This window comes from Pseudopipra pipra, chromosome 7 (assembly GCF_036250125.1).
Source record: "Pseudopipra pipra isolate bDixPip1 chromosome 7, bDixPip1.hap1, whole genome shotgun sequence".
NCBI lineage: Eukaryota > Metazoa > Chordata > Aves > Passeriformes > Pipridae > Pseudopipra > Pseudopipra pipra.
Genome location: NC_087555.1, coordinates 7,071,217 through 7,087,873, shown reverse-complemented (window position 1 = coordinate 7,087,873; position 16,657 = coordinate 7,071,217). Strand labels below are relative to the sequence as shown.

At 49.6% G+C, this 16,657-nt stretch overlaps 1 protein-coding gene and 1 long non-coding RNA gene across 3 annotated transcripts in view; one reads left to right on the top strand and one right to left on the bottom strand.

Moving 5' to 3' along the window:
- On the bottom strand, positions 1 to 6,323 carry LOC135416968 (uncharacterized). The gene is made up of 3 exons (XR_010431836.1): positions 4,078 to 6,323; positions 3,809 to 3,954; positions 1 to 3,200 (listed from the first exon to the last, which is right to left on the bottom strand). It is a non-coding gene; the product is annotated as an uncharacterized LOC135416968 (long non-coding RNA).
- Positions 6,324 to 13,642: 7,319 nt separating this feature from the next.
- The window catches only part of BARD1 (BRCA1 associated RING domain 1), a 41,799-nt gene continuing 38,784 nt past the window's right edge, over positions 13,643 to 16,657 (top strand). Inside the window, exons 1-2 of one of the 2 annotated variants that reach the window (XM_064660369.1) lie at positions 13,643 to 13,860; positions 13,962 to 14,018. In XM_064660369.1, the coding sequence (XP_064516439.1) occupies positions 13,706 to 13,860; positions 13,962 to 14,018 (212 nt within the window). In that variant the 5' untranslated portion in view covers positions 13,643 to 13,705. The remainder of the gene's footprint in view (positions 13,861 to 13,961; positions 14,019 to 16,657) is intronic. The other variant, XM_064660368.1, reaches the window with a different exon arrangement.

The following is a 16,657-nucleotide window of genomic DNA, read 5'->3' as shown; positions in this document are numbered from 1 at the left end:
TACCAATCAGAGTATTATTTTATTATGTCGATGGCTTTGCAACTGCCAGTGAAAGATGGATCTTCAGACTCTGTCCAGATGTACTTTACATGTAATTGAGGGAGACTGATACAAAGCTATTCTTTTGTCCCTTTAGAGCCTACTAATCAAACAAAAAAAAAAAAAAAAAGGGAAGTGATTCATTGGAATACTTCAGCAAGTTGCAATTTAATTGAGTAAAATAGTTTTGAGGAGGGAAAAAAAAGCAAAAAGCATCCTTTGAATTTCCACCCAATTCTGGCATTAATAGAAACATCTGCTCCATGTGAAATGTGTCAGGGCCGTGATATACACTCCCCGTTTTCACTTGCAGGTAGAAATAAACCATCTGCTGTTGCAATCAAGTCTGTAGGTATTGGTCCAAACAAGCCCGAGTTTACATCCTGGAGGGAATTTAACTGAGGCCCATGGAGAAGCACTTACAACTGTTTGGGGGGTTGAAGCATCTGGCAAGGTGGTTGTATATCACGTCACCAGGGGCTGAATTACCTTTTGTGCCACATTACAAACATCCCTGTTCCCTGCAGAGCCTCACATTCATCCTGTCCCTTTCAGGTGTGGGACATGCTCCAGCCTCAATTCCGAGGCAAAACACATGCAAGCTGATACTATCCTGCCTCTGCACACCAGCTGCAGGCTTCTCATCACCTCTTGTCTCCCTGAGCAGGGCCCATTGTGGTTCCAGGGGTGGCCAGGAATGCGGAGCCTGGACTAAAAGGCAGCTGCTGAGGATGTGTCTGAGGGGTTGTCAGCAGGCTGTGCACGGCCCGGGAAGGACGGGGTCACTCCCCTGTCTTTAGCGCTCACTGTCATCTTCCCCTGTGGGTGTCATGGCAGGTGCCTTGTCAGTCCTCTCTGGATCCCCTCAGAAATTTTTGCTTTACATAACTCTGCTTTCCAAAAAACCCAAGCAGCCAACGAGCTCCCTCCTCCCTCTGGCCTGGACAGGGAGGTAAGACTGCTGAACACACTGACCCGGCAGCGCTCTGTGCACCACGGCACGGCTCCTCTCCAGGAGCTGCAGTCCGGGGAGAAAACAAGCTTTTCATCTCACTCCTTTGATGCAATTTCACCTCAGCCACTCTCATAACCCTTGTTAGAGGCAGCAGTGCTGGGGCAAGCCCTGCCAGAGCGGTCACACAGCCCCCATGTGTTAAATGGAACGGCACGGGCCTCAACCGAGCTTCATTTAGAACTGCTCTGACACGTTACAGACATGAGGTGTAGGCAGGGCAGGTGCTGAACAGGGTCAGGGAGTCAAGGAGGAATTTCAGGACTGGTTGTGTGCATTGTGAGGCTGATTGAAGTCAGTTTTGTAATTGGAACTGTGGACTTGAGACAACAACTCAAATCTCCATCCTGGCTCTCCCTCATTTACGGCTTTGTGCTGTTGATGAGAGCAGGTGCTTCTACAGCTTGATCCTTGCTTAGCTTTGGTCTCGCTGCCAGTGACCACCGAGGGCTGACTTCAAAGGGTCAGAGAGGGCCTGGCAGGGCCGAGGAAAGCTGTCCAGAAGGGCCAATGTTAAGCAAAATACTGTAAATATAAATTCAGGGTCTAATGGGATTTTTTTTGTCCTTTCAGGAGAGCTGCAGGAGTGGTTTTGTTACTGGGTCCTTTCAGAAAACATGTTTACAGGTCAAATTAACACATCCAGGTAAACAAAACTCAGTGGCTAGTAAAGCACAGGAGCTGGTGGTGCCCACAGACCTGCTGCCTCTGTGGAGTCACTGCTCGGATCTAGAATTTGCAGAATCCAAGCTCATAATAGGCTCAGGATGTGCCCCAGCCTGTTGTAGAAGCTTTGACTTCCTTCCACTGCTGCAGCTTCACTGAATCTGCTATGAGACTTTCTAGCTTTTTACAAGCCAAGAAAAATGTATGCCTCTGCACTTAATAGGGGAAGGGTTATTTTGTGAGCTGCTGGAGGAAGAAAAATGGGGTTTGGATGGCAACAGCACATAACATGATTTTACTCTCTTTTTTTTTCAGACAACAGCTGTGATCTTGCATAGCTATAACAAAGTATCAGCAGCATATTAAAAGAGAGCACAACAGAGAAAAGAAGCAGTGGGGAATGACAAAACAAAAATTGAATTCACTAAGATTATTATTCCATGACAGTATTTAAATAAAAAAAACCCACTCTAATTAATTTAGTTGTTCAGGGAGAGGGTGGAAAGAAGGAAGATGGCACTAAAATAGTAAGAACAACATTAGTAAGGGGCACAGCCAGCGTGTGCTGTTGGCTCTGTTCGTCCCACCACTTGTGTCCATGGTGCTGGTGTGAGGCAGGACGATCAGCCTCATGGTGCTGGGGAGCAGCAGAGGGACTGCAGCCCATTTTGGGCCAGACCAGGCTCCTCAAAACATCTGTGGCAGGGGGGAAGCTGCACAAAACCACCCCAAGGGGTATCAGTATTTTGGGACCGGAGCCTGACCCACGCCATGTTACAATCCTGCAGCACCCGCACGCTGGCACGTGCCAAAATGGGAGAGTTACAGCGGCCACATGGAGCTCAGGATGGAGGAAACAGATACTTGTGCTTGCAACCCACGGAGCAACGCTTGAAACCAGGCACTGCTCCCCAGTGCTTGGTTCCTGGGCATGCAGCCCCCAGTTCAGTGCTGATTGCTGCTGGAAGACACCGCTGGAAACAGGCCATTGCCAGGGAGAGCAGTGGTGAGGGCCCCGTGCTGGGAGGCGAGAGCAGGAAATGGCAGTGCTCCCACAAGCTGGGAGGCTCAAAGCAACAATCCCACCCTCTACCCCGGCCTCCAGATTAAGCAGCAAGTCTTTCACTAGATCAGCATGTTGGTGGAAATGAAGTGTCTCTTGGAAAGAGCTCAGGTCTTCACTGACTCCAAAGAAAGAAACAGGAAGGGCATGACAGAATTTATGGTAACACACATGAGATAAAATCCAAGTGAAGACAGGGTTATCATCGAGGATCTTGCTTCCCTTAGCGGGTCAGGGTGAGCTCCCAGCCCTCTCCTCTCTGTGTCCCAGCTGCCAGCTGAAGGGGTTTTACCCAGCCCTCTGCCTCAGTGTGTGCTGCTGTTTCACAGCCAGAGACAAATGGAGGCACATCCAGTGTGTGACAGGGAGGACGAAGCGGGATGATCTGCCTCTCCATAACCAGACCCAGCTGGGTTATTCCTGTGCAAGACAGCAATGAATTTAAGTTAAAATTATACCAACCAGATTGAAATGCAATTAAAGGAGTTCCCTTAGGGTTGCACATCCAATTAGTAGAGAACCTTTACACCAGTGCAGACACGTGCCGAGAGGACCACCAGCACGGAGATGAGGCCTGCCTGGTGACCCACATCCATGAGGGCTCCAGAGGAGTTATGCCTGGGTTTCCACCAACATGGGTGACCTGCTCCCCCACTGGGGAAAAGCCCCTGGGCTGGCCCAGCCTGGACTAGGAGCAAGGCAGAGGAGAAATACAGAAACCATTTTCAGCTTTGTAAGAGCAATTGTCTCTAGCAGACAGTTTCTGGAAAGCAATTAATATCCAGGTGCTTCTAAAAGGTAAGAGTTCTTCCCAGTTTTTTTGTACATGAGGTTTCCCTCTTGCAGTGTCTGAACATACCCTGCTCTGAGGAACTGTGGAAGCCGAAGCATCAGAGTTGACTTTGATAAGAAAACTCATTAAAACACTAACAATGCAAATATTAAGGATTGCCAGAAACACCAGAGCACTTCTAGGTGTCCCTCAGCCATCTCCAGGGAGTTTTGTGAGGTAGAAGAACTAAAAATACCTTCCCACCTGTAGCCTTGAGCATAACACCACCTCCAAAGCAGCCAGTGGGTGTGACTCAGGAGTGTGGTCCTCGTTTGGAGCATTAGTCCAAGTCCCTGTCAAAGCCTACAGTCTGGCTGCTCTGAACTATTCCTGTTTAAAATCCTGTCAAAGAGAGAAAATAAAGCTGAAGGAGACTCTCCTTTGCCCATTGTAACACCAGGCCTGAGGGCTGGTGTGTGTCAATAATCCCTGGGACCCCATTTTAATGCAAAATCATCATGTCACCTTGCAGCAGACAGTGCCCTCAGGTCAATACTGACAGGGGTACAGAGCAGGTGCTCCACACATCTTCACGTGCTCCTCCTCAAGTGTTCCTTTAAGCACCCTCAAAAGTTGAGACCGTAGGCTTAGTGGGATTAACAATGATAATCATTCCCATCCATCACTGCAAAGCAGGCTGTGGAGCTGCTGAATCCGTTCTGCTCCAGGAACCCGGGAAATCGACGCCGTACCTGAGCAGCCAGGCAGGGGCAGCTCCAGGCTTGCTGTAAAGAGGAACAGAGCGATTGCTCAGGCTCACTTCCTTATTCATTCTTTTTATGAGCCCTCAGAGCCTCCCTAGGAATTATCAAAGCCTCTCCAAGGAGGGCAGAGCCGCAAAGGGAGCGTTTATTCACGGGCTGGTGCTTCACGCTGCGATAACCCTCTGTGTGAACATACTGGAGTGGCTGTACGGGTCTCCTCCCTCACGTGGGCAGTGAGGCCTCTCCTTTAACCTGCTTTCTGCACCTTCAGCATTTGACCACCCTCATTACAGACTCATAAGTGGCTTTTTTCCCCTATAATCAGCTCTTTGCCATGCATCGGTGGATGGCAGCAAAGGCAAAGCTTGTATGTTCGTTACAAACTACCCTGATGCTCTGTCTGAGGGAGCCTCCTGCTCCCCAGGGTTGCATTACAAACTGGGATGTGTGAAATCGAGCAGGATTAGGGAATACCACGACATTTAAGCAATGGGGACCTTCACTGGGAGGATTTGGGCTGAAAACCAGGCAGGGTCCAAGACTGTGCAACCTCCAAAGGTCCTTAATGTGCCAGAGCTGGGCCCCCAGATACCTGCAGGGACAGAGATGTTCGAGAAGGCTCAGCTGTGGCCAGCTGGAGGAAGAATGGGATGGTTTGCTCCATGCCTGCTGCCCTGCCTTTCCTGACAATGGAAGCAGCAGAGCCAAGGCATGCAGTTTCACATCGAGTTCAGATTGCAACCATTCCAGAAATCCCATGTGCCAGGATGACATAATTCTGCCACCACACAGAAAAATGTAATTATTGGGTGTCAGTGGGGCTTCAGACCTGACTTGTGAGAGCAAGAAACCTTCACAGCTCCCTTGGAGAGTCTAGATGTTATAGGGGTTATTTTTCCCCTGTGAATATCCTACAGGGGTGATTTCAAGGCTTGAAACCAGCTCACACATGACACTAATACAGTGTCCCTCTGAACAATATAGCACCCCTTCTCCTGCCAAGGTAAATGGGAGAGGCTAAGTTTCCTTATTACTCATCAGCCTGATAAATCAAAGCTGCTGTGCTGTACTTCCCTCCCACCCCCTCTGGCATTTCTGAGCTCTGGCTCAAGCAGAAATCACAAGGTGAGCTCGCTTGGGCTATGTAAGGGAGCACACCAGCCCAGGTGGTTATACAAGTTCTTGAAATCACCTTAGGAAATGGGAAGCTGTTTTTCCATCCATCCAGGCTGTGACATTCCTCTGAATGTGTGCTCAGCACGCATCTGATGAAAACAGGAGGGTCTGTGCCACTGGGCTTTGCCATCCCCATGGGCCTGTTTGCAGAGTGGGGCAGGAAAAAGGAGCCTGTTGGGCTTGGGCAGCTCAGGGCTGGGTGGTCCCTTCAGCAGGATGGGGCAGCGTGGGTGCAGGGCTGGGGCTGTGCACTGGCTCTGGGAGGGGAGCTGTTGGTATCACAAAGCATCCCACTCTTCCCTCGGAGGGATTATAGGGAAATCAGAGGACAAACACAGGGTTTGGTGCTTACACCATGGTACGTTGGAGTGACAGAGCCTGATAACTTGGAGGGGAGGCTGTGATGACATCGGCAGCCACCAGTTCCAGCACCCTTCCCTGCAGAGGCTGGAGCAGCCAGCTCTGCCCCTGGCCAAAGGGAAACCACCCCGTAGCTGTCAGGTCAGAATGGTGTTTCTTTGGCAGTTTGTAGCAATCCTATTTGTGGATTAAAACACAGCCGTCAAGGCAGCTCGTCCGGGATTTACGACGTGGCCTCAAAATGCAGAAGAAAAGGAAAGCTGAACTCTCCTTTGATGTTTGCAAGTGTAACCTGCAGACCTGAGCTGAACACACTGTAAATAAGGATCATTAATCATCAGCTAAGCGGCACACGGTTGCTGTTATTTATTATAACATAAATCACCCGGAGCTGCTATCATGTTAATTTGGATTTAGTATGGATTAGTATGGAAAGGAGAGTATCCTTACCTATTTACAAAATATATACCTTTACTTGTAAACATATATAGATGTGCCGTGGTTTTTGTTCCTTAAGTTTCCTCCAGTTAGTAAGCAAGTCAGGAAAACGCTCTGGGAGCTCCGCACATGAGAGATTTCCAAAGGTTCAGGTCAAGCTGCAGCCCAGAAAAATCTGTCTTGTGATGACACAGTGAGTTGGCACCGAGGGGAGAAGTAAGACCAGGAGCTCTGGGACATGTTTCAGAGGCTCTGCAACGCCCCCAGCCCTTCCTCCAGCCCCTCTGCAGGGCCCTTCCCAGAAACTGCCCTGCATCCATGTATCACTGCAGTAACCTCACAGACTTCCTTACTTCTTTTATTTGCAGCTCAGCTCTGGCTTTCACTTTTAAGAAGCATGAGGCATGGGTTTTGTGGGATACTGGAGCCCTCTGCTCCTGCCTTTGGAAGGAAGGCTTAGCAGGGAAGGAGCATTTTAATTTATATTAAGGGAGCATTAACCACACTTTTCATATTCTCCAGGAATGCCAGCTGTACTCCTTGCTGATGTATTAATTTGAGTTTGTTGAAGCTAAAATGTGGGGCTGACATCCTCATGCACCACAGCGAGACCAGTGGATGCACCAGTATGACCATACCAGGTGTTTTGGGTGTGGAGCTCATGTCAGAGCTGGAAATGTGCCCCCATCCCTCTCCACAGATCATTTCTAAGTGTGGTGACAACAGAACTTCACCCCACAGGGATCCTCATCTCAGTGCTCAGGCACAGCAGCTGTCTCTGCCCTTGAGCACTCAGGTGTAGTTAGGGGGTCCATTCTACCCCCCAAAAGGACTTGAATTCTTTAAAATGAGGCAAGTTTGCTGTTAAGAAGTCACAGCAAATTTCTCCCTGCAGTCCTGGGAATCTGTTTTATCCTGATGAAGCTGGAGGTGCTGAGCCTTGACTCAGGATGCAGAGATCCCTGACTGACCCCATGGAGGTCACCAGTGCTGCTTTAGGTGGAGATTTGTCCTGATTAAGAAAGAGACCTTGATATCTGGGAAACAGAGATCAGAACAATCAGGGTTTTGCATTTTTAAAATGTAACTGCAAGGGAAATAAAAAGAATGTTATTTTTTGGGCCGGCCCAAAGATTTCCCACAGGCTTGAAGCTGCAGTGATACATTTAACAACAGGCTCATAAGTCCCAGGTAAAGAACAAAAGCAATGATGCACCTGCATCCTGACTCCACTGGGTCCAAAAGTGGAAGTAATTGCCTTTAATTGGCTCTGTTGTTTTTAACCTGTTTTGTGTGTGCCAGATGAACAGACATCAAACCAGGGAGAATTTCTCTAAGTGTTGAGCCAGAGCTGAGGTTTGCATAAATTAAAATTGGGTTAATTATAATAACTCTAGTACAATAGGGATAGTATAATAAGACTAATTAGAGTGGGGCTAATATGAGGGTTCAAGCCACAGCAGCCACTGTACAAAACAGTCACCCAGGTTCTTCAGAGGTTTCCCTGGACTTGTATCCCACTCGACTCAGGGGCAATCCAACATCTAAAAGCCTCTGCAGAGCTCTGACTGCATTTTCCTGAGCATCCACGCTCGCCTCGCACCGACCATATGTCTGTCTCTGTCTGCTAGCAGATTGCACCAAATATTTTCCTTTTCTACCGTGGCTGAGCAAACAAACACCATCTGCGGGGCTCGTCGAGGGAAATCCCGTCCCCTCTGTGCCTGCGGGGAGGCAGCCGCGCGTGTCCGTGGGGCTGACGCTTCTGCACCCGGACCCTGGGACAGGAACCTCTCCCTGCTCCTCAGCTCTGCCCATCCGCCGAGCTGAGCTGAGACCTGACAGCTGGCATACATTTTAATTCAGGTTTTACTACAGGAAGGCTGAGCCCTGTCAGAGCAGACTGCCTAGCGATGACCCAGGCTTGTGGGGCTGCCTTGGGGCAGTGGGAGGTGGAAGAGGGTGAGAAGGCTTTTTTGTGGTTGGCTCTGCCTTGGATGTATCCATGCTGCCGGGGGCTTGGGCATTTTCCAGCCATGCTCAAATCCCTGGCCCAGGTCTGATTTTCGGTCTGCCTTGGCATGCTTAGGATGAGAGGTCTGGGAGGGCAGCTGATGGGGGATGGAAATTATTCCTTGTTCAAGCCTTTATTCCTTTGGTAGGTAAATCTCCTGGGTGGCACTGCTTGATATGGAGGGTCTGCGCCATCCATCCACACAGCCCAGCACTGGTGCAGGGAAGCACCAGCAGCTGCTGAAGCAAAGGTGTGAATGTGGTCCCCAGCTGGGCACAGGTTTTTTTCCTGCTTTGCTGTTCTCTGTTATTTGCCTTTCTACAGGAAACCCCTTTTCTGGTAAAATCAGAAGGGTAGTCTCAATTTTGTAAAATCCTCTGCAGTTTTGCCCCATGTGGCCATTCTCAGAGGTCCCCAGCAGGTGCAGGTGTAAATTACCTGTCACCTCAGCTGCTTTTCCACTCGCGCTTCTGCAGCACTGGGTCCAGAGCTTGTGCTCTGGCCAAATCTTTTGTACAAGTGCCCTTTGGATTTAGCAATTCGCACGGTGAAAGCAGAACCAATGAACCACAGGCTTCTCTGCCGCTGCTTTTAATTAAAAATGCCATGTCTAACACCAGCAGATGTTCCTGCTACTGAGGCTTAACGAATAATTTAATGCTATGTAATGCAATGCTGACTGCACTGCTTAGTCTGAAAGTGTAACAGACTTTTTTATTATTATTATTATTATTATTTCCTTTTGGGGATCAAATCCCTCAATATTTGAAATCCTACAACTTGCTAGTCTAATGGCTCTAGCCAATTACTGCACCAAATGGTCTCAGCAGCGCCGTGTCTTTCAAGTCAGTGCTGCAGCCCATGATGCCTCTGCGACCACCGTGAGCTCTCAGGGCCTCGGATGCACAGCAAAATTGGCCTCAGAGGGGCGGCACTAGTAACAAACTAAGCCTGTTAAAGGCTTTGATTCAGACATTTAGGGAAAGAGGGAATTCAAAGCATGAGGCTGTTCCTCTTCCCATTTTTTTTCCAGTCTTCTGATGAAGCAGATCCATTCTGTCACTCGCGGTGGCCGCTCAGCATGTCAGAGCTGAGCACCCTTTCCTGGTGGGGTAGTCACAGGATGTGCTCTGCATTCAGGTGGATGGGAGGAGAGAGACCCCCCTCTTCTCAGGTGCTTTGGCTCTTTTAATCCCCAGGAAAACGGCTGACTTGTGAGACTCGATGGAACCGCCTCCCTCTGCTCTCGCCCCTTCCCATTACATGATGAATCACGTAATAATTGTATATTTGTTGAAAAACAGCTGGAGAACTTCGCTAAATGAATAAAATATCAGGTACCGGTGTATTTACATAAAAAGGTCTTTACCAGATGGGCAGCACTTTGAAATGAAGCACGAGGTAGACGAGGATGTTTTACCTTCCCCGTCAGCCGCCGAGCCCAGCCCATCCTTCAGCGCGGGTTTTGCTGTGAAGCCCCGCATTGTTTGAAAATCACATTAACAGTTTAGCACGGTGGAGATGATCGTTGCCTCAGCGGGGCACGGAGCTGATTCATGCACGTACCCAACGCCGCTGTCTCACTATATCACACCACTGCCGAAACCGCTTTACTGGCTTTCTGTCATGCAACAAATTTATTTTAAAGTGTGTGGGCCTTATACTGCCTGGAATGGCTTTAGTTGTACTTTAAATACTGCATAAACCAAATTTAGAGATGTATTTCTTGCTTCCCTCTGTTCCCTGCATCATTTTTTTCGCTCCTGACTGTCCAATTGGTAGCAGTAATTCACTGCAGAGGAAGATGTTTCTTAGATTTCCGAGAGCGCCAACTCCTTAACCTTTATGAAATTAAGGAGAATGAATCACTCGTGACTTTTACATCTTTCTCAAACACAAGTATTTGTTAGCTTCAGGCTGCCCAGGGCAGTGCTTTGGCTCAGTTTAACTTAGTTGTAAATGTTTGTAAATTCCCACATAATGTCTCAGCACAATGGAGACTGTGTGTGCACACGTGGATTTATTGGGAGAGACACTAAACATATTTCAGCCGGAGGGAAGGAAGATGAGGCACTTATCTGGTTTACTGTCCTATACAGTATATATTGGCATCTCATATTTTGTGAACATAAATGCCAGGTTGACTCAAGAGATCTGTGGATCAAGTGTTGTTTGTAACCTGCTCTGAATGCTTCAAATTGCATTAAAGTTTCATCTCGGCAGCGAGGCCTTTTGCCATCTTTCAGTATCCCCAGTGCCCTAGGAGATGCTGGGAGCTGGGATTTTGGAGCACAGGATGAGTACACAACAGCCAAGTAAGAGGGAGTAGTAGGATGTAAAGGTTGCATCTGGTAACTGTTTATTTTTAAGGGAAAAATGACTCATTTAGCTTATTTTGTGAGTTTATCCTGGTTTTGTCAATATGAGGGAGCAGGTTCCTGTCCCAGTTTCATCCTCTGCAGCCCAAGGAAAGGAGTGAGGGTGCCCTGTCCAGCTGTGCCCCTTGCTGTCATCCCTCTCCTGCATCCCGGTGTTTTGGTGCATGCACATAGGGTGGGAAGAGGCACCAGGAATGTGCCACTCCCCCACCTTGCAGGGCTTGGGGGCAAGCTCCCCTTTGGGCAGAGCAGGCCCAGGGCATGTCTGCCTGCCCCTTTCCCTCCTCCAGGAGAGTCGAGGATGGGGCTGTGCTCTGCAGCAGCTCACTGCAGTCAGATCCTGCCAGAAACAGATCTGGGAGCATCTAGCAGCCACAAGTGTCTCTCACAAGGTGTGATTTTCCTTTGGTTTTGCTGTACTTCCACGCTCGCTGTTGTTCTTTCCGCAGAGCCGCTTCCCTCGGCGGCAGAGATCCCGCGGGTCCGCACGGCCGGGGATGACGGGCCGTCAGCAAGGGGGACACTGCGCCGTGCTATTAACGCAGCGGGGGGTTCCCTGAGCACCAGAAAACAACAGGCTATTACAGAGACACAGCCGCACTTTTCACAGCTGGATCCAAGCGCACTGATGCAGCTCCCGTGCTGTCGATGACAACAAACAGCCCTCCTCTCCGTGCCAGGGAAACGAGACGTGTGAGGATGGGGATGCCTGCATCCATCCCTCTCCGGCTCGGATTCTGCAAGGACAGCATCACTGCAAGGGACAGGCTGTTGTTTAGGACTCTCCACGGTTTCTCTTCTCATGGATAAGGACTGGGAGTTATCATGGATGCAGAGAAAGCCGAGACAGTGTTTTCTGGGGTTAAGCAGGTTAGGAGATACGATGACATTGCTAATAAAGGCTGAGCATGCCATCATTCAAATCAGCGTGACGGTGCTTCACCCTGTCAAGGGTCAGCTTGCCCCAGATGACAAATGTTCTCAGATCAATGGAGCTGAGAGATTTCACAATTCTGCATCCTGCATAGTGCTCATCTCCTTGCACCTCTGGCTAATATTAGTAACAAAGATTTACCCTTCTCTAAATAAAGCAAAAAAATTAATAAAAATCCCAATTCAAACCATTCCCAGTGTTCAGGAGCCACAGAGGGAACAAACTACCAAAGCAGAGGAGTGTGACACCCGAAAACTGGAGAACCTCCTTCTTGGAAGACATTAATAGTTTATTAAGAAATACTTTCAGCCCTGATTTAACACTCATTTAAGTAGAAGTCCTTCTCTCTAGATAAGGTAAATCTGGGCCGCTGCTCTGACGGTTGTTTTCTACGACTGTCACCAACCAAATTTTGTGGCTCCACACCACCACATCCTTTTATGATGAAGTTCCTTCAAAGAATAACTTGCTTGCTTTAATCATGTTTTCTCTGAGATTTATAGCTTGATGCTTATTCACTGACGGAGCTTCTCCACGTGAAATGTCAGTAAGCCCGTTATAAATCGCTCCTGGCGTTCCTGCTCTATCTTTTACTTGGCCAGGAGTATTCCTACCTGAAAGTGATAAATTCCTGCTATAACTGCTTTATGTGCTCCAGTAATTACGCTGTAGAGGGATGGTAGGGGCTGTGTGTGTGGAGGTACCGCCTAAAAAACAGAAACCTGTAAAAAGTGGGAGATGGGGCTGAACCCTGAGCTGCTGCAGGAAACACAAGCTGAGGGAAAAACCACTCCGGCAACCCGAAACAACAGTGACTGGTGAGTTATTTCTGTTAGACTGAAGCAGGGGAATGGGCAGAAGAGAGGGAAGAAAATGAATTTTTTAAATTCAAGGCGGAAAGGTGTCGGCACAGGGGGAGGCGCCCTGCCTGGTCTGGGTGCCAGGCATGAGGGGTGGATGCCCTCAGCCCCAGCATGCTGTGTCCGCCCACCTGTCTAAGGCCTCCTTTGGGTAGGGGATATTTATAGTGTGTTAGATGTGTTATAGATACACAAACACTGAAAAGACATAGGGTATTTGATTGATTTGGGTGCTATTGTGGTATCTAGATGGGCCAAGACCAACGGCATGAGGTTCAACAGGATTCAATGCCAGGTCCAATAGTTTGGCCACAACAACCCCCTGCAGTGCAACAGGCTGGGGGAAGGGGGGCTGGAAAGCAGCCCAAAGGGAGGTTCTGGTCAACAGCAGCCAAATATAAGCCAGTGTACGCCCAGGTGGCCAAGAAAGCCAATGGCATCTGGCCTGTAGCGTGGCCAGCAGGGCCAGGGCAGTGACTGTCGCCCTGTGCTGGGCACTGCCGAGGCCACACCTCGAGTGCTGTGTTCAGTTCTGAGCCCCTCCGTTCAGGAAGGACACAGAGGGGCTGGAGCGTGTCCAGAGAAGGGCAATGGAGCTGGGGAAGGGTCTGGAGCACATGTCCTGTGAAGAGCAGCTGAGGGAGCTGGGGGGGCTCAGCCTGGAGAAAAGGAGGCTCAGGGGGGACCTTCTCGCTCTCTGCAACTCCCTGACAGGAGGGAGGAGCCGGGGGGAGTTCGGGCTCTGCTCCCAGGGATCAAGGGACAGAACAAGGGGAAATGGACTGGAGCCGTTCAGGCCGCGGAGGTTCAGCCTGGACATCAGGAAGCATTTCTTCACAGAAAAGGAGATTAGACATTGGAATGGGCTGCCCAGGCAAGTGGTGGACGCACCATCCCTGGAGGTATTTAAGGAAATGCCGGATGTGGCACTCAGTGCCACGGTCTAGTTGCCATGGTGGTGCCGGGTCACAGGCTGGACTCATACGATCTCAGAAGTCTTTTCCAAGCTAACTGACCGTCACTCCGTGACCGGATCCCGGGTTTCCCCCACCCCGCCCTTTCCCTCCCCTCAGGGCGGCCCCGCCCCGCTCGCGGAGCGCGGGAAGCGCCGGGGGCGGTGAGCGCGCGCGCGCGCGTGGCTGCCGCGCCTGCGCGGTGGCGGCGGGCGGGGAATTCAGAGCGGCGGCGGGAAGCGCGGCGGGAAGGGAAGGGCTGGGAGCAGGAGAGCGATGAGGGAGGCGCTGCGCGGCCGCTCGGGCAACCAGCCGGCCCCGGACGGCCACCTGCGCACTGTCGACCCCCCCATGGCGTCGCCCGGGCAGCCCTGGTCCCGCACCCGCGCCGCGCTGGGGCGGCTGGAGAGGGCGCTGAGCTGCTCCCGCTGGTAATGGGCGACCCCCTTTCCCTTCTCCTCCTTCCCCCGCGGTTCTTGCCGTGAGGCTGCGCGTGTTAAAAGTGCCGTGTTTCTCCCTCCTGTGCCCACAGCGCCGGCGTCCTGCGGCAGCCCGTGTCCCTGGGGCAGTGCGAGCACGTCTTCTGCCTGTAAGTAGCGGGCCCGCCCCGCCGTGCTGTGGGCACAGGGCGGGGAGGTGGCACCGGCGGGGCTTCCTGGCCCTCTCGGGGGGCTGAGGGGGAGAGGAAGGCGGGAGCTGCCGTCCCCCTGTGGGTCCCCTGCCAGAGTGTTGGTTTAGGCTTCAGGGTGCTGGCCTGGTGTGAAAGGAGCCCTCGGTCTGATGGAGGGGGTTGCCCACCTGTAGCGGGATTAGAAGTGCAAAACAACTTCCAGTTCTCGTAATCTCTTAACTTCTTCCTCTTCCTCTCCTCATAACAAACAAAAAAGGAGCAGCCTGGAAAGATGCTCCCTGTTTCCAAGGGGGTTTTGCTCTGCCGGAGGGGAGTGAGTGCTGCTTGTCCTTGCCCTGGCCTCCTGCTGTGCTGTGGCATCGCCCCTTCAGATCTCCGCTGTAGCTCCTCCTGTATTCCTGCCCGTCCAAACACGTCAGGATAGCAGGATTACCTCTGTTTACAGTTTGTTAAATAATCCGAGTGCTTAAAAAAAAACAACGGAGTTATGTTGGAAACATTCTGATACAAAGCGCTTCTGAGGAGGTGGTGGTCACTTGGCCTCTTTTAGGACAACTCACTGCATCAGTACAGGCAGAGTTGGAAATGTTTGTGCCCCAGAATCTCATTTGGTGGTGGAACCTTTTGGCTGCCCTGTATGTCACTGCTCTTCACAGCATGCAAATGCAGACACGGGGAGTTAAAAGGTCAGTGGTATATCTTGAACAGTTTCTCTGCACAGCAGAGGTGTGAGAAGCCTGATAAAATATGTTTGTTACAGTGGAGAGGATAAATACCTTCTAACCTCTGCTTGTAAGCCAGTCTAGATATTCAGCTCTGCCTCTTGGCACTGTAATCACTATGTCAGTAAAAGCAGAGGAAAACCCTTCCTCCCTGATGGATGTGTATCCACTCCCTGTGTTCAGCTGCACCTTTCTCATTGGAGCTTACAGTGCTGAAGGCCTGAAGGGTGAAGTGCAAGTAAAATATTTACTTGCTTTTTAAGGAATAACTGATTATAGGACAGATGCCCTCAGTGTCTCCTCCCCCAGTATGGATGTATTAAAAGATGCACAATGATTTATTTCTCTCCAGACATGTGTGCTCTTTCCCAGCTGTGGCCATTAATTGTTGTAGAAGATTCTTGAAGAGGGACTTTTTACAAGGGCGTGTAGTGACAGGACAAGGGGCAATGGCTTCAAATTGGCAAAAAGTAGATATTAGGAAGAAATTCTTCCCTGTGATGGTGGTGAGGTCCAGACACAGGTTGCCCAGAGGAGCTGTCGCTGCCCCACCCCTGGAAGTGTTCAAGGCCATGGCAAGGGTGTGGAACCAGCTGGTCTTTTAAGGTCCCTTCCAACCCAAGCCATTCTGTGACTCTGCTGTCTGGAGGAATTTTTTTCTTATTTGTTTTCTTTATATGACCTGCCTACAGGTTACTTGGTAAAATAACCCCCAGAAGCTTGTACAGGTTACTTATAAACATGATTGTGTGGCTTAATAAACGTAATTGTTTAGTTGTTGGTTGTCTAAGGCCTTGTGGTTTCATTTTGGAAGATCAGAAGACAATGCAGTTTGTATTGGTGAGGCTGGAAAGAATAGCTAAGAGGAGTCTTAAGCACTCATTAGCAGCTATTTTTTGCTCCAGATGAAGGAGTCCATTTGCTGTTATCTGAGTTATTGTTATACCTAATCTTTTCTCTTTTGTATGCCTGACCTTTTAGCAGCAATTTGATGTGTCCTTTGATGACCGAGTCTTGGATAGCTGCTATTTTTTTAAATAAACCTAAGGAAATTTAGATTAATTTGTTTGAAGCAAATTATGTAGGGCACGGGTCCACTCTGCAGTATTTTGACATGAAGTGACTCTGATCCACTGCCGAAGACAAACATTTATTAATACACCTGGGAAGGAGCGGGGTGGATGGCCAGAGCTGGCTGCTGATAGATGAGGTGAAATATGTGAAACTAATGAACTGCAGTAATCAGGTCACACATAATAGAACTGGTTCTCCCTCAGCAGGGTTTTATTATGGACGGGGATATTTATTAAGATCAGTTTCTGCAGTTTTGTCTGTGTAGCTCTACCAGGTTAGCCTCAGTCATTATCCACTAACTATAAAGCCCCAACAGCTAGAATTACTTAAGCAATGTTGTAGTATAAAAGTCATTCTGCATTTCCTTTGCTGTGCCTTTTACAGGCATGGGAAACCTGAGGCCGACTTCCCCAGAGAATGAGACCTGGTTGGTCCTTCCCTTTGCTCCAAGTGGTTTGTCAGTGTCATCTGGAATATGTCAGAGCCAGGAACTGTATTTCAGTCTCCTGATCTCAGCAGTGTCTCAGCCACGAGGTCCTTTTCCTACTCAGAGCACAAAACACACCTGGCAGCAATTTTTGCATACCAAATTTCCTCCCTTGGGATTAGCTGAACGCATGATTCGTGTGTGGTGTTTGAGGGAGAGATGCTGGTGCAGAGAACAGATCTGAAAATACCTTTCTCCTTAAAGGAAGTGGCAGTAGCTATAATTTTGGTATGTTTTGGTTAACTGATATGCTACTGGCTTTGGGGTGTATGAATGTTTAGAGTCAAGATGAATAGGTTCTGATCTTCTTTTTC